The 25966-nt window shown below is 38.7% G+C and overlaps 1 protein-coding gene across 1 annotated transcript in view; it reads left to right on the top strand.

Moving 5' to 3' along the window:
• Window positions 1-25739, top strand: part of ALDH6B2 (aldehyde dehydrogenase 6B2) — a 30529-nt gene extending 4790 nt beyond the window's left edge. The window contains exons 3-19 of the mRNA XM_087331484.1: window positions 9595-9669; window positions 9757-9918; window positions 9998-10076; window positions 17988-18142; window positions 18219-18282; window positions 18568-18647; window positions 18760-18825; window positions 23085-23135; window positions 23210-23361; window positions 23909-23999; window positions 24150-24230; window positions 24437-24514; window positions 24594-24629; window positions 24704-24747; window positions 24826-24904; window positions 25116-25206; window positions 25298-25739. Coding sequence (XP_087187610.1) covers window positions 9595-9669; window positions 9757-9918; window positions 9998-10076; window positions 17988-18142; window positions 18219-18282; window positions 18568-18647; window positions 18760-18825; window positions 23085-23135; window positions 23210-23361; window positions 23909-23999; window positions 24150-24230; window positions 24437-24514; window positions 24594-24629; window positions 24704-24747; window positions 24826-24904; window positions 25116-25206; window positions 25298-25404 — 1491 coding nt within the window. The 3' untranslated portion in view covers window positions 25405-25739. The remainder of the gene's footprint in view (window positions 1-9594; window positions 9670-9756; window positions 9919-9997; window positions 10077-17987; window positions 18143-18218; window positions 18283-18567; window positions 18648-18759; window positions 18826-23084; window positions 23136-23209; window positions 23362-23908; window positions 24000-24149; window positions 24231-24436; window positions 24515-24593; window positions 24630-24703; window positions 24748-24825; window positions 24905-25115; window positions 25207-25297) is intronic.
• The last annotated feature ends 227 nt before the right edge of the window (window positions 25740-25966 follow it).

Raw genomic sequence — 25966 nt, 5'->3', positions numbered from 1 at the left:
AGGAGTACTAACAGACATGCCAATATCTTCAGCAAGTCTCCTATCACATCCTTTGGACCATCAGCCTTGCTAAGTTTAAGATATGGCGGTAAAGGAACTCCAAGAGACTTTGCTTTTGCCATATTAAATCTGTTAAGCACTTTTTCAATGTACTTTTCTTGTGATAAATACAACAAATTGTCCTTTTTGTTTCTACTAATTCTCATGCCCAAAATATGCTCTGCATTTCCCAAATCTTTCATAGAGAAGACCGATTTCAATTGATCTTTTAGAGCATCAAGGCTAGTCTTTCTTTTCCTAGCTAGCAACATATCATCCACATATAGAACAAGTATGATGGGACTGTCATCAATATCCTTTTTCGTGTATAAACAATGATCTGCATAGCTACGATCAAAGCCTTGAGAAAGCATAAAAGTATCAAACTTCTTATACCACTGTTGTGGTGCTTGTTTTAGGCCATACAAGCTACGTTTTAGTTTGCATACCAAATGCTCCTTGTTAGGGACTACAAAACCCTCAGGTTGTTTCATGTAGATCTCGTCATCAATATCACCATGCAAAAAAGTGGTCTTTACATCCATTTGGTACAACTCCAAATTAAGCATTGCAGTGAGAGCAAATAGCACACGAAGTGTGGTCATCTTCACAACAGGACAGAAGACCTCTTGGAAGTCAATACCTTCCTTCTGTGCATAACCCTTGGCAACTAATCTTGCCTTGTATTTTGGTTTACCTTCAATTTCCTTTACCTTATAGACCCACTTATTTGGAAGAGCTTTTCTTCCTTGAGGTAAGGACACAAGATCCCATGTATCATTTGCATACAAAGATTTTATTTCTTCTTGCATTGCAAGCTCCCACTTACTGCTAAGTTCACATGACATTGCCTCCTTATAAGTAAGAGGTTCACCCTCATTTGATAGCATGACATAATGCAAAGAGGGGTCATATCTATATACCTGCCTCCTTGAATGATTAGACCTGCGTACCCAATGATCAGTATTTTCTGGGATTGGTTCTAAATCTGGAGGAAAATCAGTTTCAGCACTTTCTGGCTGTTGCAAACCATGTCCAACATGTTGTTCAACATCTATATTTTGTTCTTCAGTACCTTCATCTCGTTGACCAATACCTTCATGAGCATCTCTTTGCTGTCCAACTTCTTTTGGTTCAAAGATAACCGGTCGATCATCATATTCAACCTTTGGTATAGCATCATTAGGTTTATTTTCAGATTTTGTGGATGGCTGTAATTGCTGAAATGTAACGCTCTTAGAGTTCCCAACAGAGGAACAAGCATTTTTCAGCAATTTTTCTTCATTAAAAACAACATCCCGGCTGCGTACAATTTTTCTGGACTGAGGTAACCAAATCCTATAGCCCATTTCACCTTCATCACCATAGCCCATAAAAATGCCCATGGTGGACTTAGCATCGAGCTTATTTCTCAGCTCACTTCTAATGTGTACAAATGCATCACAACTGAAAATTCGTAAATGGTCATATGAGGCTGGTTTGCTAGACCAAACCTCCTCAGGGATTCCATTCTTTAAGGACTTGTTGGGAGAATGATTACATATATGAACCGCGGTTTTTAATGCTTCTCCCCAAAATTCACGAGGGAGATTAGCTGTGGACAGCATGCACCGTACTCGCTCACACAAGGTCCTATTATATCTTTGTGCCACACCATTTGATGAAGGGTTATATGGAGCTGTAAGCTCTCTTTTAATACCATGTAAGTCACAATAGGACTTAAATTCTGCAGATGTAAACTCACCCCCATTATCTGTTCTGAGACATTTCAGTTTTGTCCCTTTTTGGGTAGTCACAAATGCATGAAAAGATTTAAATGCATTAAATGCATCACCTTTCTTTTTCATCAAGTACACCTAAATCTTCCTAGAATAATCATCGATAAAGGAAATAAAATATGCAGCACCGCCCAAGGATTTTACAGGCATGCTACATACATCAGAATGCACCAAATCTAGCACATTTGGTTTACGAGAGACACCAAAATAATAAGAATTTCTCGCTTGTTTGCCAAATAGACAATCATTACAAAAAATCAGCTTTGATCCTTTAACATCAAATCTTTTTAGAGCAGAAAGGACTTCAAGTCCTTTTTGGCTCATATGTCCTAATCTCTTATGCCAAAGCTCTAAACGAGAGTCAAATTCAGCAATAGCAAGACACTTTCCAGGTAAAGCTTTACATTGCAAACAGTACAAAGTGCCCTTTTTGCAACCTTTCACAATAACCATAGATCCTTTCTTTAGTTTCCACAATCCACCACCAAATAATGTGGTGTAACCATGCAAATCCATCTGTTCTACAGATAGCAAACTTTTCTTAATGCGAGGTACATACCTAACATCTTTGAGCACGAGCTCTTGACCATTATCCAAAGACAAGTGTATGGTTCCAATACCATCAATATTGCAAGCACTATTGTTACCAAGATAAACTTTTCCATAATTGCCTGCGTCAAATGTGGTAAAGCACTCCAAACATGGAGTAACATGAAAAGAAGCCCCAAAGTCTACTATCCATGTCTGTGTCAATCCATCATCAATTGACAATAAAGCATCAATAACATCTGTTTTGGTGATTTGTATGTCTTGAACATGAGCTATGAAGGCATCACCTATAATACAAAGTACATCACCATCTTCACCAGATAGGTCTTTGATGATAACATTTGAAGCCATGTTAGCTTTCTTTGTTTTATTAAATTTATCATCTTTATTTTTCTTCTCTCCTACATTCTTCTTCCTTTCTAGTTCCATCTTCCAATATCTACAATCAGGTTTCTTATGACCTTTACGGCCACACTGATAGCATGTGATATCTTGTTGCTTTCCTTTCCCTCTACTCTTACTTCTATTTCTTTGTCCTACATTTGGGTTGCTCTTATCATATCTCCCCCTAATATTGTATGCTGAACCACTACCTTCTCCACTAGATTGTCTTCTAATCTCTTCACTGAGAATAGAGCCCCGCACACCATCGAAGGTCAAGGTGGGGCTATTAGATAGTGAAACAACTAATGTTTCCCACGAATCGGGTAAAGTCATAAGTAGGAAGATAGCTTTGAGCTTGTCATCAAAAGCTGGTAATCCTGAGTCTTGTAGTTGGGAGAGAGTACATGTGAATAACGATAGATGCTCTGTTGCACCTTTTGACTCATCAAGCCTCATACTGGCAAGTTTTCTCATCAAATGCACCTGATTCATAGGCGTAGTATTCTCGTAAGTTGTCTTAAGTTTCTCCCAAACTTTATGGGCAGTAATCAAGCCCTTTATATCTACAAGAATTTCATCAGAAACAGCCATTTTAATATATGTAATGGCTTTCTTATTCAGAGTGTTCCAAGCATCATTTTCCATGCTCTCTGGTTACTTTTCCACGAGAGCATCTTCACAATCTCTCAGAAAGAGGATGCCCAGCATACGCTCTTTCCATAATTCGAAACCTTTTCCATCAAATCTCTTGATTTCAAAGAGGTTTTTCATTTCAGTTGAAGTGGAGGCCATTGCTACCAAGATTTATGACAGATGCCTTCAGAAAATTCAGCAGAATACCAATAGGAAAGGGTTTGACAGATTTTATTTTATTTTATTTAAACTGTGTTTTTTGCTGATTCTGAATCTAAAAAAAAAACAGCAAAGCAGAGGAAAGAGAATTGGCTCTGATACCAGTTAAAGGTAAAGAGGGATGTTTGAGGGAGCAACTATTGATTGATGACGTTCAGTAAACAAGACTGGAGTAGAGATGAAAGTAGAGACACAGATTTTTGGGTGTACCCAACAGCCTTGATTGGTACACAAGAAAAAAAGGTTATTATATTAGTTAACCCTACAAAGAAAGAGGTGTGTTCACATTACAAAAGGAGGTGTCCTGTCCAGGTGAACAATGTGTTCATATATACGAATAATTACCTAATTTGTGAACTATGGGCCTTTACACCTAACACATGATTCTAGAGTCATAATCGAGTATATGGGCAGAGTGAAATTGATGTCTTTGAGCGAGACAAGCAAGCTTTCGGCAGGTATTCACAACTTTGGATCACATATTGACCCTCTGAGCCCTTATCGAAGAGGGCAGAACCCATATAAAGAGGATTTATTGCTGCTTTGCGGATTTCCGAAAAACCTTTGACAATGTGCCCTATGCTCCGGTTATGCAATGGCTAGAAGCCCTTGGTGTCCCTACAAATATGCAATGGGGAGTCTATGCACTATATGAATCCATGTCAAGAAAAGTGAGGTCTTCCAAGGGTTTGTCAGAGGCGGTGGCTAGCACAATCAGAGTGAAACAAGGATGCACACTATCACCCACTTGCTTCAGTCTCTATATCGATAAAGTATCATAGAGTCTTAAGAAGAATTACTAGAAAGATTTAGAGAGACCTTTCGTGTCAATGATTGTGCACGTCATAAAGAGCAAAGCATAGGTGCCCCATGATATAAATCGGGCAGAGATGGGAGCAGCCCCTATAATCACTGAGGCACTGTTTTCATAAGTGACCTGTATCGAACGCCTTTGGGATCCCTAAAGGAAGGTACTCAAGGTTAGCACTTATTTCATCAAGACAACTGGTTGAACTCATTGTTGGGTTTGCTGAAATGCAGTAATGGTTCGAGTCACATGGCATAAGGATAAATGCACTTCCCCCGTTCCGATATAACTTGGACTGTCCCCATCTAAACTGATATTGAAAGCAAGATAACATGGAGCAGCCCCAAAATATCACTCGGTACGAAGATGGCCCACTACAAAACACTTTTTACACACATCGGAGGATGGATTCATCATCAGGCCACATTATATGGATATACATCTATCCTATGCGCTGTGCTGTGTTATAGGGCGCTGTGAACTTCATCACATTAGTCAGAGATTGCGATAGGCAGATATGCACGAATACCTCTACAAGAAAGAATTTGCCAATTGTGTCAGCAAGGAGTGGAATCCGAAGATCACTATATCTGTCACTGTAGTGTCTTTTATGAACTAAGATGGAGATACTAAGACTCTTTAGTCTCTTTTATCTTATTTTCTTTTATGTTTACTTAGTAACATTTATTTTGTTTTGATTTGTTGTTCTCAAAGATGAGACGACACGTAAGATGTAATCTCTTGTTTGGTCTTATAGGCCATTCTGGCCTCTTAAAAAACGTTAATATATCTTTGTTTCTTTGTTTCTTTCTGTTTCCATACATCTTGGAATCCTTTTTCCTACAAAGTAAGTTTTCTGCAAGTACACATTTAAATCCAAACCTTGTAATGGATGTTGGGAATAAAGGGCCATCGTGCCTTTTATTAGTGCATGAGTGTGAACACACTCGTAGCACACTTTTGACTTGTATATACATAATATCTAAAAACAAAAAACGAGGTACACTCTTTGTACCCAAGACAGCGTACATCTCTCTCTCTCTCTCCCTTTGTCTCTCACTCAAACTCTCTCCCCGATTGTTTTGGACCTAAACCCTAATCCTCGTGCTGCCTTCAAACTAGTATCAGAGCAGGGTTTAGGGTTTTATGTAGAGAAAAGTTTAGGGTTTTCTGTAGAGCAGAGTTTAGAGTTTTCTACAGGCAGAGTTTAAGGTTTTATGCAGAGCAAAGTTTAAGGTTTTATGCAGAGCAAGGTTTAAGGTTTTCTACAGAGTAGAGTTTAGGGTTTTCTACAGAGCAGAGTTTAGGGTTTTTTGCAGAGCAGAGTTTAGGGATTTTTGTAGAGCGGAGTTTAAGGTTTTCTGCAAAGCAGAGTTTAGGGTTTTTTGCATAGCAGGTCATGTTTTCTACAGAGCAGGTTTGGTCCTTTGTTTGGGCTAAGAAATCATGACTAGCAGCAGTGATAGTAGCCACCTTATGGACATCAAGAAGCTTGAGGGTGCACATAACTTTGCGGTATGGAAAAAGCAATGCTATAACATCCTGTTGCAAAAGAAGCATGCAAAGCCTATAAAAGTCAAAGGGGTAAAGCCTACAAATATGGACCAAGATGATTGGCAAGAGTTGAACGAGCTTGCACGCTTGACTATTGAGTTGTCAATCTCTGATGCCTTGCTTTTTAATATCGAAGGTTTGGACTCCGCCTATTCTATATGGACTAGACTAGAGGAATTGTATGCCCAAAAGACGGCAGCTAGCAAAGTTTATTGGGTTAAGAAACTTATGGATTTGCGTATGACAGAGGGCACACCCATGTCAACTCACCTGAGTGAGTTCAATTCCATTTTCAGCCAGCTGGTTGCCTTGAAATTCATCATTGATGATGAGTTTAAGGCCACGTTTTTACTTTGCACCTTGCCAGAAAGTTGGGATACTTTCAGGACTGCTATGAGCAATTCAAATGTGATGCTTCTTTATGCCGATGTAGAGTGTTCTCTACTCATGGAAGAGATGAGTCGGCAAAACAATGCATCCAATAAGTCCTCTAGTGCGTTGCATATGAGGGGTAGGTCACAACAAAGAGGCAAATCTGATAGTTATGGCCGTAGTAAATCACATGGTAAAGATGTAGAATGCCATCACTGTGGCAAAAAGGGTCACTTTAAACGTGATTTTTCAAATGGAAGAAAGAGAAAGGAAAGGGCAAGAAGATAGATGATTTCATAGAAGAAAAGAGAGACATTCAACCGAGGAAAGGCAATACTAAAATTGAAGAGGTGAATATAGTCACTCATGATAGTGATAGTGGAAATGATATACTCTTTGTTTCATCATGCCATAGAGAACATGCTTTACTTGCAGATACGGATGGTGACATGCACACTTGGATACTCGATTCCGGTGCTTCTTTTCACGTCACCCCTCATCGTGAGTGGTTTTCAGATTACACAAGGGGTCGACATGGTGTTGTCCATCTTGGGGACAACTATGCATGTGAAATTGCAGGTATTGGCACTGTGCAATTACAGTTTCAGCATGGTTCTGCTTTCACACTTCAGCATGTACGGAATGTACCCCAGCTCAAGAAGAGCATGATTAGCACAGGACAGCTAGATGATGATGGATTTCACACAATCTTTGGTGATGGGAAAGGGAAGATTTGTAAGGGATCTAGAGTTATTGCCAAGGGTAGTAAAAGTGATACTTTGTATCCTCTCCATGTATCTAGTGTGAGTGACCATGTTGTTGCCATAACGAGCAGCCCAGTGTTTCTTTGTGGCATGGCCGGTTGGGACACATCAGTGAAACTGGTATGAAAGTATTGTCTCGTTTGGGTTACTTGCCATGTCTTCGTTATGCTGATTTTGAACATTGTGATCATTGCATTTATGGTAAACATGTACAAACATCTCATAAAAAGTCTCTTTCGCTGAAGTCGTCCCTGCTTGAGTTAGTACATTCAGATGTATGTCAGATGCCAGGGCTATCATTAGGGGGAAAGAAATACTTAGTCACTTTTGTCGATGACGCTACACGGAAGGTATGGGCTTACCCTATTTGTAGCAAGGATGAAGTGCTCGACAAGTTTCGAACATTTTTGGCATTAGTTGAGAATCAAATTGATAAGACACTTAAGTGTCTTCACTCTGACAATGGTGGGGAATATGTGTCCAAGGCTTTTCAAGCATTTTGTGACAGCAAAGGGATAAAGAGGGAACTCACTGCCCCTTATAATCCACCCCAAAATGGAGTTGCAGAGCGTATGAATCAGACTATTCAATATAAGGTCCGTACTATGCTGTCTCATGCTGTGTTACCCCATGGTTTTTGGGCAGAGGCTGTTATGACAGCTATTCACTTGATTAATCGGTCACCTAACAGGTCTTTGGGAGGGGGAATACCCCAAGAAGCGTGGTCGGGCAAGCCACCTTCATATGCTCACTTGAGAATGTTTGGCTGTGAGGCTTTTGTGCACATTCGTAAAGAAGAACGCAACAAACTTGAGCCAAAGTCCTGCAAATGTATTTTCCTAGGATATGGTGACGAGGGTGAAATGGGGTATAGATTGTGGGATCTTGAGAAAAGGAAAATAGTACGCAGCAATGATGTTATCTTCCGGGAAAATCGCATGCATAAACAACCCGAAAAGACTGAGGAAGTACGTAGGGTTGTATTCCGAGAAGAAATACCTTTTAGACAGGAAAATGTGCCCGCTGTACAGCAGCAAACACCTGCTGTAAACTTACCTGCAAATGCAGAAAATGAGGTTGGAAATGATCAGCCAGCCTTTGCCAATAATGATGAGCCACCAAATGTGCAGGAACAGCTAGAACAGCAAGCTGTTAATGCCGATTTGCAGGCTGAAATGCCTTGACTGCAAATTGAAAATGATGATTTGCAGGCTCAACAGCTACCAAACAATGAACATTGGGTTAGGAGATCGTCTAGAGTTACTAGACAGCCTGACAGATTTGTTCCTGATGCAAATAGTGTGGCTGATTATGTCATGGTAACTGATTGTGGCGAACCGACTTGCTTCAAGGAAGCAATGGACAGACATGACAATAAGAAATGGTATAAAGCCATGTTGTCAGAGATGGAATCTCTTGAGAAAAATGACACTTGGGATTTGGTGCAATTGCCTAAAGGGCAGAAAACACTTCCATGCAAATGGGTTTATAAAATGAAGGTCATTTCTGATTCCTCGCCAAAGTACAAAGCAAGATTGGTTGCAAAAGGATACAAGCAGGAATATGGAGTTGATTTTGATGAGATCTTCTCGCCTGTAGTCAAGATGACTACATTAAGAATCATTTTGGGCTTAGTTGCAGCTGAAGATATGGAGCTCATACAGATGGATGTGAAGACCGCCTTTTTACATGGCGATCTACATGAAGACATATATATGCAGCAGCCTGAAGGTTTTGCATGCCAAGGATGTGATGCAAATCACATCCTTGGCATGCAAATACTCCGAAACCGGTCGAAAGGGGTACTCTTTCTATCTCAGCAGGAGTATATCTCTAAGGTTTTGCAGTGTTTCAATATGGAGGGGGGGAAACAATTGGGGTTCCATTGCCTCCATATTTGAAACTTAGTACAGAAGACAGCCCTAGATCTGATGATGAGAAGGCTGAAATGGCTAAGGTTCCATATGGTTCAGCTGTTGGCAGTTTGATATATGCGATGGTTGCTACACGCCCTGATATTGCCTTTGCAGTGGGGTCTAAGCATCAATCCATGACTCACAAGTGGGGTCTCTTAATTTTTTTCACATAACAAGAGTTCATATCTTGCCCTGACTCTATTGGAACTATCGTTGCAAATTTAGCTCTCAAATTCTCCTTACCTATTTGTATGAAGCATGGCTCTTAATTGATGTCCTTACCTATTTGTATGAAAACCTAGCATGCCCCTTAATTTATGTCCTTACCTATTTGTTTGAAAACCTAGTATGCATCTTAATTTATGTCCTTACCTATTTGTATGAAAACATATTATGCCTCCTAATTTATGTCCTTACCTATTCATTTTATGGTTTGGTTCCATATCCATTGAAAGCATAAATTCCTCTTTTGTGTAAAGCAGTTAAAACGTAAGGGAAACCTAAATATTATACTTTCCTATTACATGTGAAGTTTTGTTTCTCTATTGATACATAGTTATCTAATATTTATGCTGCAGCCAAAGGTAAAATTACTGATAGGTGGAGAGTTTTTAGACTCACAGGCCAAGGAATGGATAGATGTCATTAATCCGGTCAGTTGGAAAAACTTGATCGATTATGGATATACTTATCCCTTTACTCCCAAAACCTAATGTAGATGCTTCATATGCATCAAGCAGGCAACACAAGATACAGTTTGTAGAGTTCCTTTAACAACAGATGATGAGTTCAAAACAGCAGTTGAGACTGCTAAACAAGCATATCCTGGTTGGAGAGACACTCCTGTGACAACCAGGCAGCGGATCATGTTGAAATTTCAAGAGCTCATAAGGAGAGACATGGTGAGATTACTTAACAGAAACAATACTTTTCCTTGAAACGAATAGGTATATCATGTTACTTTAAACCATATGATTGCAGGATGAGCTGGCAAAGAATATCACCTTGGAGCAAGGGAAGACGTTAGCAGATGCACGTGGTGATGTGTTTCGTGGTTTAGGTTAGTTCTTTAGGATTTGGATTTGTGTAAACCAACAATAAATATCTCAAGTGAGACATTTTGTGAGTGAAAATTACCTATTCTTCTTCTAAACAAGGTCTCCTTCGGATGGTAATTTCCCCCAATAGAATGTTTTTCTATTTTGCAATTGTTTCTATTTATTTTTATCTTCATATTTCTCTATTGTCTGTACTAATAGAGTAAATTGTTAATTTGTTTAATTGAGAATTTCTAAACATTTACACCTATGTAATGCAATTTCAATTAGTTTCAAGTTGGAAGGAGTTTGAAACGAGATTTAGATTTTAATACACAAATTTAATAGAGACTTCATAAATTCATTTCAATAGCTCTCAATACCTAGGCATAATAAAAACTGCAGATTATAGGAAACACTAACATCTTTACAACTAAATATAAGGTACCAAAGATTCTCATAACCTAAACAGCTATGATTTTGAGCTTAGAAGTTTAAAGTTCTGCCTTCTAAAGATCTCCAACTTGGGCTGATCCGAGATAGAAGGTCTCCAAAGCGTGGAAAGCAACTTGTGACTCTCGATTGACTTGTAGCATTAAAAGGAGTGGAGCTAACGAAAGTTGTGATCGGGTCTTTATTGTGGCTGTACTATTGTCCGTCATATTTCATAAAAAATAGAACATTGCAGACATGGTGTTCTTCTGATTCCATGCTACAATGACACAATTGACATATCTGTTCTTCCATAGATTTCCGTGCATATTTGTCTATCTGTATCTCTTACTTCACAATGGTTAGATGTAAGTTTAGGCACATTTCAATGGTTTGACTTAATGAAATCCATGGAAGATACATCGGAGAATGAAAGCCAACCACTCTGGGAAGACAGCCCACCACTTCCTTTCAAGAGTATCTTCGTATAGTTCTCCACTTCCTTTGAAGTCTATATATGCATGATCTGCAGCGAAGACAAGAAATCTACTAGAGGTAATGAACTCTTTTATCTTGGGTATAAGGGATAGAAGAAAGAAAGAAAGAAAGATATATTAACGTCTTTTAAGAGGCCAAAATGGCCTATAAGACCAAACAAGAGATTGCATCTTAAGTGTTGTCTCGTCTTTTGATTTGTTGTTCTCAAAGGCGAGACAACGCTTAAGATCTAATCTCTTATTCAGTCTTATAGGCCTTTTTGTCCTCTTAAAAGACGTTAAGATATTCTTTCTTTCAGTACAACACATCTGCTTACCGTAACTTCTAGTACTTTCTAGTGTGCATGGTCGAGGATGGAATAGACCAGTATCTATATCCATGTACATCGGGGAGTTTGCTACAATGCCCTAATATAGCTTTGTATTCATCTCAATGTGCATCCTTGAAGGTATGTTCAAAAAACCTTCTGTCTTGTGGGAGCCATTGCAATTCCTTATAGTCATGTGCCTGGTCTTATAGGCCATAACATTGTCTGTGGTTCTCTTCTCAGTAATAATAATCCAACCATGTCCATAAACAACCTGTTTTCCTGCCTTTCTTGCATCCATCACTCATGGCATGTTTTCTTTGTTGTGTGCTACTGGAACTGATATGATCTCTTCATCTACCTATATCCTGTTGCTCTTGAGTGCCCTTTTATTGGAGAATAAAGCAAGTTTCTTCTTTTTCTATGAGAAGGATGAGTGAAGAATTCAGTCTAGAGCCATCTTTTCCCCCTCTTGTGCTGCGGCAATTGGGATATCTGATGTTCCAGTCTTCGTTCAGAGATTCATGGTACCAACTTGAAGCTTATTCTGCTATCCAACTCATATGTGCATTTCATGAGCTTTCTGTCTGCTTCTTTTCCGAATGTTGTTATCATGACATGTCATTGTCTATAGGTCCTAGCTACACCGATGAGTCTGTTTGCCGACAGGCTGAAAACGAGCCGGAAGGAATCTGCCGATAGCAGACTAAGCCTGGAAAAGAAGACTCGGCCGAATCGGCCGTAGTCGACAAAGATAAGGGCCGAAGTGTATCAGCCGAATCGGCGGAAGCCGAAAAGGAGGCCTTTTAAACCCCGTAGCCGATTTGGCAAGTGTCGGAAGTAAATGGGCCGACTTGACTAGGTTGACTAGGGCAGGTACGAATCAACCTCGAGATACGAACCAGCACGAACAAGGCTAGTTTTTGAATTTGTTGATACTATAGGACTAATATAACAGTTAATATAACAAGGCTAAAGAAAGTTGTGATTGTTCTTTGTGGATGAGCTTGTGTGGCTGTATTCTTCAACAACTTTTCCCGATGTCTCTTGAGCTCTAGCAAGAAAAGTCCTAGGCACTGTTGGTCCTCATATTCCATTACCTTGCGTAGCGGGCCAAAGCCTTGTTTAAAGAGGCAATGGTATCTCCCTCTGATTTCATAAAAGACACTACAATGACAAACGTAATGTTCTTCGAATTCCACTCCTTGATGACACAATTGGCAAATTCTTTCTTCTAGAGTTATTCGTGTATACCAAGTGATATTTTGGGGCTGATCCATGTTATCTTGTTTTCCAAGTTAATAACAGAGAAATGGATAGGAAAGTCATGAAGCCGAATAGGCCTGGCCAGACCGAATTCGAGCATGAGGGGATGCCGGCATTGAATATGGCGTTAGCCAAAATACAGGAGTTCTCCACGGTCCGGCGTGTAGCAAAAGATATGGTCGAAAGGGTTAAGAACACCAGAAAGGTGGCCAATCAGGTATCCAAAGGTTGGATAGGGTCCAAGAACCAAATCCAGCTATTGGAGGAAAAGTTGAGGATAGTCGCAGGGGCTCAGGCCAACGGAGTTTCATTGAATCTTGTGCCAGCCGGGCGGGCTGATGAGGACGTGGCACAAACAGAGAAGGGGCTGGCAGGATACCCGAATTGAGGGCTTAAAAGAAGAGCTGGCAGTGCAAACGGACGTCGCGGAAAAGGAGAAGAAGCTGAGGAAAGCGGCTGATGAGGAAATTACTAAGCTAAAAGGAGAAGTTGAGTGGCTCAACGAGGGATTTACTCGGCTGAAGAAGAAAAACGATCGGTTCAATGAAGAAAACAGGCAGCTGACGGAGGACAATGATCGGTTAAATGCAGAAAACAGGGAACTGGCGGAGGAAAATGAGGAATTATGGCAACAAAGAGAGAGGATACAGAAACTTGCCAATGCAGAAATCGAACGGCTTGTACAAGGAGCACAAGGAATTGAAAGCCGATTTCGATCAGAGAGGAAATTAGTGAAATGTCCAAGCGGACATTGGACCAGCTGCAGGAAACTTTTCAAATGGAGCGGAAGGCCTATGAAGTGCAGCCTCAATCGGCAGTAAGGATGATCAAGTGGCTGAAGCAAGAGAAACAGGCAGTGCAGGCACATGATGAAATGCATACAAAAAAAATAAATCCTATTGTCGAGCGTCATCGCAGTTGGCTGGAGAACAGAATTGAAGAAAGTTCGGCAGCAGTATGGAAGTAATGGTCGGCACTAGCGATTGAATTGCAAACTATGAAAATCGGTAAAAGACCAGCAAAGGATTCTATAAGATGGTCGAGCAGAGCATTAATACAGTTAGAAGAAAGAAGAAAGATATATTAACATCTTTTAAGAGGCCAAAATGGCCTATAAGACAAAACAAGAGATTACATCTTAAATGTTGTCTCGTCTTTGAGAACAACAAATAAAAAAGAAGTAAATAATACGCCGTAAATATAAAAGTATATAAGATAAAAAGAGACGAGGGAATCTAGTTTTCAGCACATGTGAGATTCTCAAGTTAGATATATTGTAGCTATTGTAGCCCATTTGTGTATCCCGTGATTGACTTGTAGCATTAGTAGGAGTGATGGGGCTAAAGAAAGTTGTGATTGTTCTTTGTGGATGAGCTTCTGTGGCTGTATTCTTCAACAACTTTTCCCGATGTCTCTTGAGCTCTAGCAAGAAAAGTCCTAGGCATCGTTGGTTCTCATATTCCATTACCATGCGTAGTGAGCCAAAGCCTTGCTTAAAGAGGCAATGGTATCTCCCTCTGATTTCATAAAAGACACTACAGTGACAAACATAGTGTTCTTCGGATTCCACTCCTTGGGTAGTTGTTGGCCTTATGGCCTAAGCAAGGAGTGCGAGCGAATAACCTTCGGCGGTTGAATAATTAGGTTAGATAGTATGGTATCTAAAGAATAGTTCAAAAGAGAATATCGGAGGAGGAGAAGAGATAGATAGATAGAGAGAGAGAGAGAGAGAGAGAGAGAGAGAGAGAGAGAGAGAGAGAGAGAGAGAATTCAAACTTCAATTTATGTAAGAAATAGGTCTTATGGCAAACATGTTTCGCTCTATATGAGCTCATCAGTGCTAAAGACCATACAAAAATGTTAGAGGCTTATATAGGGGAAGAGGAAAGAAGAGAGAATGGGGAGTGGTGGGGATGGAAGAGAGAGAGAGAGAGAGAGAAAGAAAGAAAGAAAGAAAGAAAGAAAGAAAGAAAGAAAGAAAGAAAGAAAGAAAGATATATTAACGTCTTTTAAGAGGCCAAAATGGCCTATAAGACCGAATAAGAGATTACATCTTAAATGTTTTCTCGTCTTTGAGAACAAATCAAAATAAAGTAAATATTACACAATAAATATAAAAGTAAATAAGATGAAGAGAAAAGAGACGAGAGAATCTGGTTTTTGGCACATGCGAGATTCTCAAGTTAGGTGTATTGTAGCCTTTGTCTCCGAAAGATCTCTATCATAGGTCGATCTAGAATGGAAATGTCTCCAAAGCGAGGGAAGCACCTACGATGGCGGGAGATAATGGCTTTTATTTTTCGATGACAAGGGTGTCGGGGTCGTGGTCCATGGGGCCGGGGCCTACGTGCACGGCAAATTGCCATTGCCCGATCAATCGTAACCCCTTTGTTATATCTTGGTCTGGATCCCATTTCTGTATCCTGGGGTTGACTTCTAGCATTAGGAGTGATGGAGCTAAAGAAAGTTGTGATTGTTCTTTGTGGATGAGCTTGTGTGGCTGTATTCTTCAACAACTTTTCCCGATGTCTCTTGAGCTCGAGCAAGAAAAGTCCTAGGCATCTTTGGTCCTCATATTCCATTACCTTGCGTAGTGGGCCAAAGCCTTGTTTAAAGAGGCAATGGTATCTCCCTCTGATTTCATAAAAGACACTACAATGACAAACGTAGTGTTCTTCAGATTCCACTCCTTGATGACACAATTGGCAAATTCTCTCTTCTAGAGGTAGTCGTGTATATCTGCCCACCTCAATCTGTAGCTGATGTGATGAGGTTCGCAGCTGCCCTATCACACTACGCAACTCATAGGATAGATGTATGTCCATATAAGGTGGCCTTATGACAAATCCATCCTCCGATGTATGTAAGAAGTGTGTCTTATAGTGGGCCATCTTTGTACCAAGTGCTATTTTGGGGCTGATCCATGTTATCTTGTTTTCTAAGTTAATAATATCAGTTCGGATCACTCTATTCTTTTCCACTTTGGTCATATTTAGATGGGGACAGTCCAAGCTATATTGGAACGGGGGTAGTGCATTTATACTCATGCCATGTGACTCGAACCATTGCTGCATTTCAGCATACCAACAATGAGTGTCTCCATTTTCAGCCAATTGTCTTGATGACATAAGTGCCAACCTTGGGTACCTTCGTTTAGGGAGCTCCCAAAGACGTTGGATAAATGTCACTGATCGGAACAATGCCTCGGTTATTATAGGTGCTGCTCCCATCTCTGCCCGGATTATATCATGGGGCACCGATGCTTTGCTCCTTATCATGCGAGCAATCATTGACACTAAAGGTCTCTCTAAATCTTTCCAATGATTTGCCTTGTTAAGACTCGGTCCCCATGTCTCTACTCCATAGAGAAGAGTTGGTGTGACAAGTGTATCAAATAACCACAGCTTAGTCCGTGGCTCTTGGAACTGCAAATGTGCACATTGTCTTTCGAGAGCACCCAGGGCTGCATATCCACGAGAGAGAGAGAGAAAAGAGGAGAGAGGGTTTTTGAATGTGTATAAAGGAGGATGTGGGAGTTAGGGAGGTAGTTATAGTAGAGAGGGATAGCTTAATGAGTTTGATGGGAAGGGATGATTTTGGGGATTTGTTATATTTAGTTATACTAGATAAATACCAATGATAAGTGTGACATTTTAATGGGGATTTGGGGATCCAATATATTTAGTTTTGACTAGATAAGAATAGAGTGATTTTGACTTGGTCCAACATATAAAAGGCTTAGGGATGTCTTTTAGTTGGGGATCTAGCCTAAGGTCAACATGTAAGTCTTATAAAAACGAGTGGATGCCTAATTTAGGGGAGTTTTTCGAGTACCTAAGCTTGAATATGGTAGGTGTAAGGGAGATTATTCCTAAGGGAGAAAGGATGTTTTTTAAAAGCCTTAAGGATGAAATGGGGCGGGTAACCTCGGCTAATGAGTCTAAGGAAGAAACGCTTTTTCATTTCTAAGTACCCTATAGGTGTGTGCTTTCTCTAACTAGGTAGCATTTTAATTCATCTGAAATAAAATTTTGTTTAACGTGTATGGGATGGTCTGAAGAGAAGGGAAGATATTGATAGGAATTTAATGGTTTTTGGAAACAATTGAAAGAGAACTTAGAGTTCTCTAGATTAATCCAAATATCCAAGAAAGGGAGCCTAGTGGGGGGCGTATGGATCGTAAGTTTAATGGAGTTATTGGTCATACGGCTATAGAAACCGAGGTATTCTAAGAGTTGGGGTTTCGTACCAGTCCAAACCCCGAAGGCATCATCTATGTACCTAGTAAAATAGAAGAGATGGGGTGTGGTTTGTGAGTTTTCTAAGTGTGATAAGAAAAGGCATGCATAGACAACTGAGAAGTTGCTGCCCATGGCTGTTCCTTTGATTTGTTGGTATACTTGATTATCGAAGGTCAGGTAGTGATACTCCCACCCTAGGTACATATGAAAGCCGGCTAGTGTATGAAAGCTGAAGCCGAAGCCAAATCGGACAGCTAGCAGTGTGAAGCCGGAGATTATTAATAGCCAAAATGTTAATAGCATAAATATTGATGTAGCTGAAATAATATTAGATATGAAGCGATACAGGGGATATATATTGAGAGTTTAATATCGAAGAGTTTTGTGTATACAATACCCTTTGTGCCCATTGATAATTCTTAATCAAGTTCGTAATTGCCGTGTTGATTAATAGCCAATCGTTGGTTTAGCCGATTTGGACTGTGTTGTGTGTATTAGCCGATTCAGCTGTTGCGGAATCCTTTTGTGCTTGTAACCGAATTGTAATAGCCGATTTGGCCAGTGTTTATTATTGTGGTCCGATTTAATCCATTTCTCCAACCACGAACCTTTGGATCAGGGGTTCTCAGGGATTGAGTACCTAACTGTGTTTTCTAGAGATTAGGAACACTAATCTGCTAAAATGTTATCGGTATCAAGTTTGTTATTATTATATTTCAGGACCAACAACTTTTTATATTGTATATGTTTAATAGATAAACAAAAATGAGCATATAGAAAGTTTGTTTAAAGTGATAAATACGCCTAAATGAAAACTGTAGAGATTTCTTTATTAGCTAATCTAAGTGTCCAATACTAAGAGATTCTGCTTAGAAGTTTAATTAGAAGTATTTAAAAGAGATATACCTGAATCAAAACATTAGGGATTTGGCCAAAACCTTAAACACGTGTTCTATGCTAAGATATTTTTCTTCTAGAACTTTAATTAAAGATTGTTTAAGAAAGATTTAATAGAATAATTTTCATGTTTGATTAATCTTTAAACCCTATAAATAGATCAATGCCAACTCCTACTTGGAGAGGAGAAAGAGGGTAAGAGATGGCAGGAAATTGGTCTCTTAATGGACCAGCATACAACCTAAGATTTCAATATACTAAACCCATGCATAAAATGGTTTTTTTGGATGCAGAGGTGGTTGAGCATTCCTGCAATATGTCAACTCTTCAAATGGGTGAATTTGTTGAAAATGTATCCAATGGCATTGACACATACAGCATCAGGCAGCCATTAGGTGTTTGTGCAGGCATCTGTCCATTCAACTTTCCTGCCATGATTCCACTTTGGGTAAATAAGTTTATTGTGTACTGTGTTGACAGAGCTCTTGCAAACTTGATACAGTCTGAACTGAGCTTTTATTCAGATGTTCCCAATTGCAGTGACTTGTGGAAACACGTTCGTCTTGAAACCATCAGAAAAGGATCCAGGTCAGTTTAATGCCACAGTTGGTTTGTATTTTCAATTTTGAAGCATTAAAGTTTATCTTTAAATCAGCATGACCATTATCTTGTGCATTCTTAAACCACATTTGGGATATGAGTATCTGTCTACAGGCATGCCAATTCTTAATCAACATGCTTGTTTAATAATCAATTTATAATATATTCCTTGTGTCAAAATATCTGAAAAATTAGTTGTGTTAAACAGTTTGTACTGTTTTGAATTATTTAATTATGAAGATAGCGAACTAATGTGACATTCACTTGGAACAGGTGCCGCTATGATGTTGGCAGAACTTGCAGCAGAAGCTGGTTTGCCTCCTGGTGTGTTAAATATTGTACATGGAACTCATGTATGTAATATTTATCATTATAGAAAAATCGCTCCTTGTAAATTGTATAATCAGATTTTATATCTGGGATGCTGTTCAATTGAATATTAATTCCCTGATTTTCTGCAATTAGGATGTGGTCAATCTTCTATGTGATCATCCAGACATCAAGGCAGTCTCTTTTGTCGGTTCTGATGTGGTAATATTCAAACTCATCAATACACAAAGTTGTTTCTTTACTTGCACATTAGAATTATTTCTGTCATTATTTGGGACTTCCAAGGTGAGGAAAAGAATAACAAGATATAGCTTCTCTTTTTCAGACTTTTTTACGTAGTTACATTTATTTTGGTTTGTTCTCAAAACGTTTTCAGATATAATCTCTGATTTCGTGGTAGTACAGGCCGTTTTGGCCTCTTATAAAGACATTAATATATTTTTCTTTCACTGATATATTTTGTCATACTGCATACGTAGAATTATTATCGATATATATAAATGTCTTTTTAAGAAGCCAAAATGGGCAATAAGACCAAACTGGGGATTCCATCTGAAAATGTTGTCTAATCTTTCAGATAAAACCAAAATCAATGTAAGTATAAAAGCAAAGAAAAACTCGTTATCAATACTATTAAGATTCTCAAGTCAAATAAATTGAAATTTCTCTCTTTGAAATAACTAACTCCTTTGCAATATCCTGGTCAGAAGCCTACATGTGTAGCCCTTGATTGACTTGTAGCATGAGTAGGAGTGATGGGGTTATAGAAAGTTGTGACTGTTCTTTGTTGATGAGCTAGTGTGATTGTATTGTTGTCCTTCAACAACTTCTCTAAAACATTATTATGGCCTGTGAGCCCCGTCACAAAGATTGCAAAAAACTTTATGTTGACTCATCAACACTAGTGATAAGTGAAAATTTTCTTTCTACTCTATCGTCCTAACAAAACAGCTGGAAATGTAATCATGGGTAACCAACTATCAGTTTGATGCCTACTCGCTCGATGTGCCTACTCACTTGATGTGAAATTGCTGTCTATGAATATTTGAGGTGATCGAGTAATGAAAGGTCAGTGGGAGAAGACAGGTATCACATCAGAGTTGTGGTTGATGCCATTGAGCATATCAAGATGATATCACATCAGAGTTGTGGTTTGTGATGGCATCAAAAACATCCACAACGAAGAGGGCTGGGTCTAGAAATTGTCACTTCTCTGATTGGTGACTCAACTTTAGCCAGGACATTTGCATGTGCATCATGATGAGTATCCTTAGTAGTACCTATGTAAAATAAATTTGTCGAAATTCCCTGCTTAGGTGGGTCTGTGAGTGTCAAGCTCTCCCTCAAGAAGGAATAATTCTAACCACCACCCAAGTGGATATGCAGCCCTTGCTGTCCTTGAAAGACAATGTGCACATATACAGTTCCAAGGATCACAAACTCATGGAGTAGAAGCTTTCATAGAGCAGATAACTGAGCAAATCCGGAAAGACCACATGATGAGGAGTAACGCATCAATGCTCCATGATATAATCTGGCCAGAAATTGGAGCAGCCCCAATAGTGATCCAAGCACTATTTTGATCAGTGATTGGTATCCACTGTATTTGGCAACCCCTAAAGCAAAAGTAATCATGACTAGCACTTAATTCATGGAAACACTGGCTGAACTGAAGATAATCATTGTTGGCATGCTGAAAAGCAAGAATGGTTCTAATCACATGCCGTGACTATAAATGCACTATCTCTGTTCCACTATACCTTAGTTTTTCCGATCTTAACTATCCCCAAAGTGGAAAAGAATAGAGTGATTGTAACCAATGTCATTAAAATGGATAGTGAAAGAAGATGGATCATTCCTAGAATGGCTCTTTGTTGGAAGATGGTGCATTATAAAGCCTTCTTTTTACACGTCATATCAATTCCAGTAATTGCAAGCATATAGTTAGTTTGTAACTTGATTTTTTCCATGCATCTCCAAAGATGCTTATAGGGCATCTTGTCAAAAGTTTTCTTGAAGTCTGGGAAGCAGCAAGTAATTTCCCTTTTAAACCAACTTGTTCGTAATGCTTTTTACCATTCTTTTCAGCCCATGCTCTAGCTTAGCTCTCATTATACATCCAAATAGATTTGTGATAAGAGAACAAATCATGATCATATGATAGTTTTCTACATTATTTATGTCTTCCCATTTATGTAAAGTTTTGAAGACTTTGTCCATTAGCACTTGAAAAGGTTACAAGGTGATGGATGATGCGATGATTTTGAAACCATCATTCTTTTGAGCCCATGCACTTAACATAGCTTCCATTGTACATCCAAATAGCTTTTTCATAAAAAACCTCACTATGATAGTCTAATAGTTGTGTACAATATTTATGTTTCACCCTTTATGTAAACATTTGATCCAATTTGTATGCCAGTCTTGAGGCATGTCATGTTGCAATGTGAAATTAAAAATATCATTTATCCAATCACGTGTTTCCTTTCCAGTCCATTTCCGCATTCCAGTCTTGAAGTCCTTCTGAGAATAACATATAATCAATCACACTATTTCATTATGTTTTATACATGTAAGGTCATCAATGTCATTCCTAAATATACACCATTTGCAATTAGCGTTTGATACTATTTCACATTTGTAGAATAAATTTTCTATGCTGATTTAGATCGTTTTCATGCATAAAGGAGAGACCATACATGTGTATAGTCTTTTACATCTTTGAGATATATGCATAAAAATAGTTTTGCATCATGTTGCAAAATTCGTAAGTGGGTACTCATGTCACCAAAGATAATAACCTCTCCCATGGCTTTGAAGCTGATTAATATCAAATCAAGCATAAAAATAAGAATCATAATGAGGAATGTCGCATCCAATCACAGAAGTGGGAATTTCGATTGGTAACTATATTGCATGCAGTAGGCCTTTCCCGTGAGTTAGAGGCAAGTTGTTTTCCAGCTCTATGTACAGCTATTGCAATAAACATTCATTTGGGACATGCTATTGTGTGTATTAAAGAACTCACCAATATCATTTCCAAGCCATTTTATGTGTTTTTGTATTCTCCTCTGGGATCCCATGAATAACAATGTTCTTGGATTGTACCTCCCATTCTTTCAATGCACATGCTTCTATATTTCCACATTCTTTGCTTGAGCCATAACTTGCATGATAGGGGAATCGAAAACAACATTATCACCATTGCATACATCAGCACATGACTTTGTTGTGCATATATTCTTCATTTTTTTTATATGATGCTGATTGGTGTACAATTTCTCTTCTTTCACTGCATATTCATGTTCAATATTGTTTAAGTGTTACCTCCACAAGAGGTTGGTTATATTGCTTCGCTTCATTGTCAATTTGTGTGAGCTGTGTTAATTACATCTCAAACAATTTTTTGAGATCCCCATTCTCAACAATGAGAACCTTGACTGAGTGCTGTTAGATATAATCAATGATCAGCCTGAAGTTGTAAATCTATCCCCATATGTGCTCTTAGAGTGCACATTTTGTGATAGCGCCCCAAATGAGTGGCTAGTGTGCAACTCGACCATATGGGTTGATAAGGTGTTAATCTAGGAAACTGTAGATGTGTAGGACACAATGTATTTAGGAAAGAGAGAAATAGGTAATATGATTGGCTAATCAAGTCAACTAGAATATTTTGTGGGCAAGTTACGATGTACTTAGTCTTGAAGTATGTGCCATTGACTTCAAGATAAGTACTATCTAGCATTGGCCTATATCTAGGGAATTGGGTCATATTAAATGACAAGTTAGTTGACAGAAAAGGAATATCTCCACTACTATCAACTGACTTGCACGTTTAATTTTATACTCAGACCAAACATAGAATATAATCCACTTTCTTACACAGTGGTTGGATTGATCATCAGTCCCCACTAATTTTGAAGTGAGCTGGTCCATATCCTATCTAAGCTCTAAGGTGTGAGCGCATGGGTAAACTACCATTGTGAGCTACTCTTATATTTAATAGAAGTTTTGTTTTCATATATCCATCTCTGTAATTGTAACTCTATATACCTATCTAATCGATTCTCAATATTTCTAACGAGTGCTGCAAATCTTTACCTTGCTTGTTGTTAGTACCATGTAAACACACTAAATGACTTGTAATCATTGTTTCTATAGTTGGTAATGTTTTTGCATTGAGATAAAGAAGCTTTGGAGACTTTGCACATTTTCTATTCTATTAGCGAACTTTGCTCCCTGATGAGTGCTACTGATGTCAAAGCCAAACTCTTTAAAAAGTGCTGTTTTGGAATTTCCATACCTATTCTTACTAAAAAATATTCTCATTTCTGATCACATCATAGAGCGCATATTGAGTTTCGATTCATTCCATAGCTTGTCCTAATCAGACTTCGTATGATTGAAATAGTGAGACAATAAAGAGAAAGAAAGAGAGATCATGTAATTTGGAATTGCAGGCTGGATTACACATCTACTCCAGAGCAGCTTCGAAAGGGAAACGGGTCCAGGTGGATAGTTAACCCTTTATATTTTATGTTGGACATGTATAAATCAATTCTGAGCTGAAAGAACCTTTGACCAGTGCAATATGGGTGCAAAGAATCATGCTGTTGTGATGCCGGATGCTGATGTAGACATGACAGCAAATGCACTTGTTGGTGCTGCATTTGGTGCAGCAGGGCAACGGTGTATGGCAATCAGCACAGCTGTTTTTGTTGGAGATTCTCAGACATGGTAATTCTAATTCAATCCAAAACCTGCTATGACAAAAATCATAACAATCCTGTGTGTCAATGCCCCGCTTAATAAAGCATTATTTTGTAAGCTTCTTGCCGTCTGTAAGCTTTCTGTAAATATGTAGCTTCTTGCTGTCTTGGTTAGCAGGGACATGCATCTGTTCATAATGACAATGTTATAATAAAAATTTCAAGGGAATCAGACATGAAATTTAAAATGATATGATTCATTGGTTGCACTCTCAGTGGGTCAATGCATCCAGTGACAAGAGATGGCTATGAAAGATGCACATACGTTTCCTGTAAAATATCATTTTTGGAAAGCGATTTGTTGATCCAATGTAGCTGACACTATTTGCATGTCCACATCACCATCGAAGCCCAGTAGTTTTGTAAGCCTATCTAGGAAAGGACCAAGGGCCTCCTGGTTGGTTAAGGTCACTTATAATGTGCTCTATTGGTTTTTGACAAGCATTTAGGGAAAGCCAAATTTTATTTAAGGATGAGGCATGTAAAAGTCAATATAAGTAGGATTTTATTGTCAGGGAAAAGCAAATTTTGGAGAGGGCAAACAAGTTGAAGGTTACAGCTGGCATTGAACTTATGGCAGACATCGGACCAGTGATCAGTAAACAGGTGAACTTCTATGCCAACCTTGAAGTTCGTGTATAGTTGATGGTCAACATTATTCCTTGGGCATCTGCTCAAGTTTTTGGGCAGCAGCTCATATTATAAGCCATATGATATCCTACCTTTAGCATTCATTTCCCCTTCCCATACATCCAGGCCAAGGAGCGAATTTGTCGCCTGATACAAAGTGGTGTGGATAATGGTGCACGGCTTGTGCTTGATGGCCGGAATATTCAGGTATTAGGAAATGCTGCCTTATCCTATTAAATCGGTTATCATAAAAGGAAGTGCAATATGTCATAGTTACCAAGTAAACAGTATTATCAATTTTTCCTTCATGTGTTTCCCAACCATATTCAAATGCAGTTTTGCAGTGCATTTATCAATGTTGTATTCATAGTGATATTATATCTCGAACCACAACATAATATTCATGTTTGTAGGTCCCTAATTATCCCAAGGGGAACTTCATAGGGCCAACCATCCTTGCAGATGTTACCCCTGAGATGGAATGCTATCAGGTATAGTTTTGTCAACTGAGATCAATTTTGTCTGGATCTAACATTAATGAGAGCTAATGCCTATATTTGAATTTGTCAGCAAGAGATTTTTGGCCCAGTCCTCTTGTGCATGAAGGTATTAGCCCCAGACTACAAAACATTTTCTTTATTTTCATGGGAATGTCCTCACTTGCTTTCATGTTCTGGCAGACAGAAAACCTAGCTGAAGCTATTGAACTTGTGAATAAAAATAGGTTTGCGAACATAAGATCAAATTTAATAAATATATCAGGTTAAGTTTTCCCTTGACTAAAACCTGTGTTCTTACAAAGGTATGGAAATGGAACTGCTATATTTACCACTTCTGGAGTCACTGCAAGGGCTTTCCAGCATGAGATTGATGTGGGCCAGGTAAATTAGGACAAAAAGGAACCTAGTTTAATGTAAGAAAAACCTTCAGCATTTTTAGAAATTGTGTAAAAAAACATTCGAAATCTAATACGTTTTCCTTGGACAATTTCTTCAACCACTGGGCAGCAATGACAACCCTAACCTTGTAGTTTATAGGCCAAACTTTTCTTTGCTTTGTCTATATGAAACAAATCATTCTTTTCAAATACAGGTAGGAATAAATGTGCCAATCCCTGTACCATTGCCTTTCTTTTCTTTTACTGGCTGGAGAGGCTCATTTGCTGGAGATTCAAATTTTTATGGTAAATATGATTTTCTACCAAAATTGAACTTGATGAATTTATTTTTCCTCAAGTCGTGACTTAGCTTTGGAGAGGTTAACTTCCATTGCAGGTAAAGCAGGTGTACAATTCTTTACACAACTCAAAACTGTTACTGCACAATGGAAGACGACCAATCAAAGCTTGACAACTGTGATGCCAACATCACAGAAAGCTTAATTATATGACGATGTCATCTTAGACCTCGTAAATGGATAGTTTACTAAAAAAAAACAGAAGGGTGTTATACGTCATGGATTACTTAAACCCATATCAATAAATATGCAATTCCTGGTTTCTCCAAACCTAATGTTATGACCATATGGAAAGCTCTATGGCATTTCTCAATGACAATGCAAGACTTTGTCTATTTCAAATCCTTACACTTTTACATGTTTGCTTGGGGGACAAGCATAGAGATATTTGCATGGAGAAAAAAAGAAAGCAAATGCATAGGCATGTACATTGCGATAAAATATTAGGTGCTGCTCTATAAACATTTTCCTTGTTCCAGTGTGCATTGTCGTGTATAGGTGAAAATGTGTTGTGTGAGTGAAATGATTTATGTGCAATTGTCTTTTTGAACTATGTTTATGTGTATTGTATGCATGCACCTATGTGTAAGTGCTTGTGTGTGTGTGTGGATAGTTTTTATTAAAGTGGGGGATGTATACGCAAGTGTATAATTTTTTGTTGGAAATCCGAATATTGTGTGATTCCCCCCAAGTGTTTTAACAAATCA

Source organism: Azolla caroliniana, unplaced genomic scaffold (assembly GCF_043228905.1).
Source record: "Azolla caroliniana isolate FFs.n. ecotype wild unplaced genomic scaffold, voAzoCaro1.0.p SCAF_15, whole genome shotgun sequence".
NCBI lineage: Eukaryota > Viridiplantae > Streptophyta > Polypodiopsida > Salviniales > Salviniaceae > Azolla > Azolla caroliniana.
This window is presented reverse-complemented; position numbering and strand designations above follow the sequence as displayed.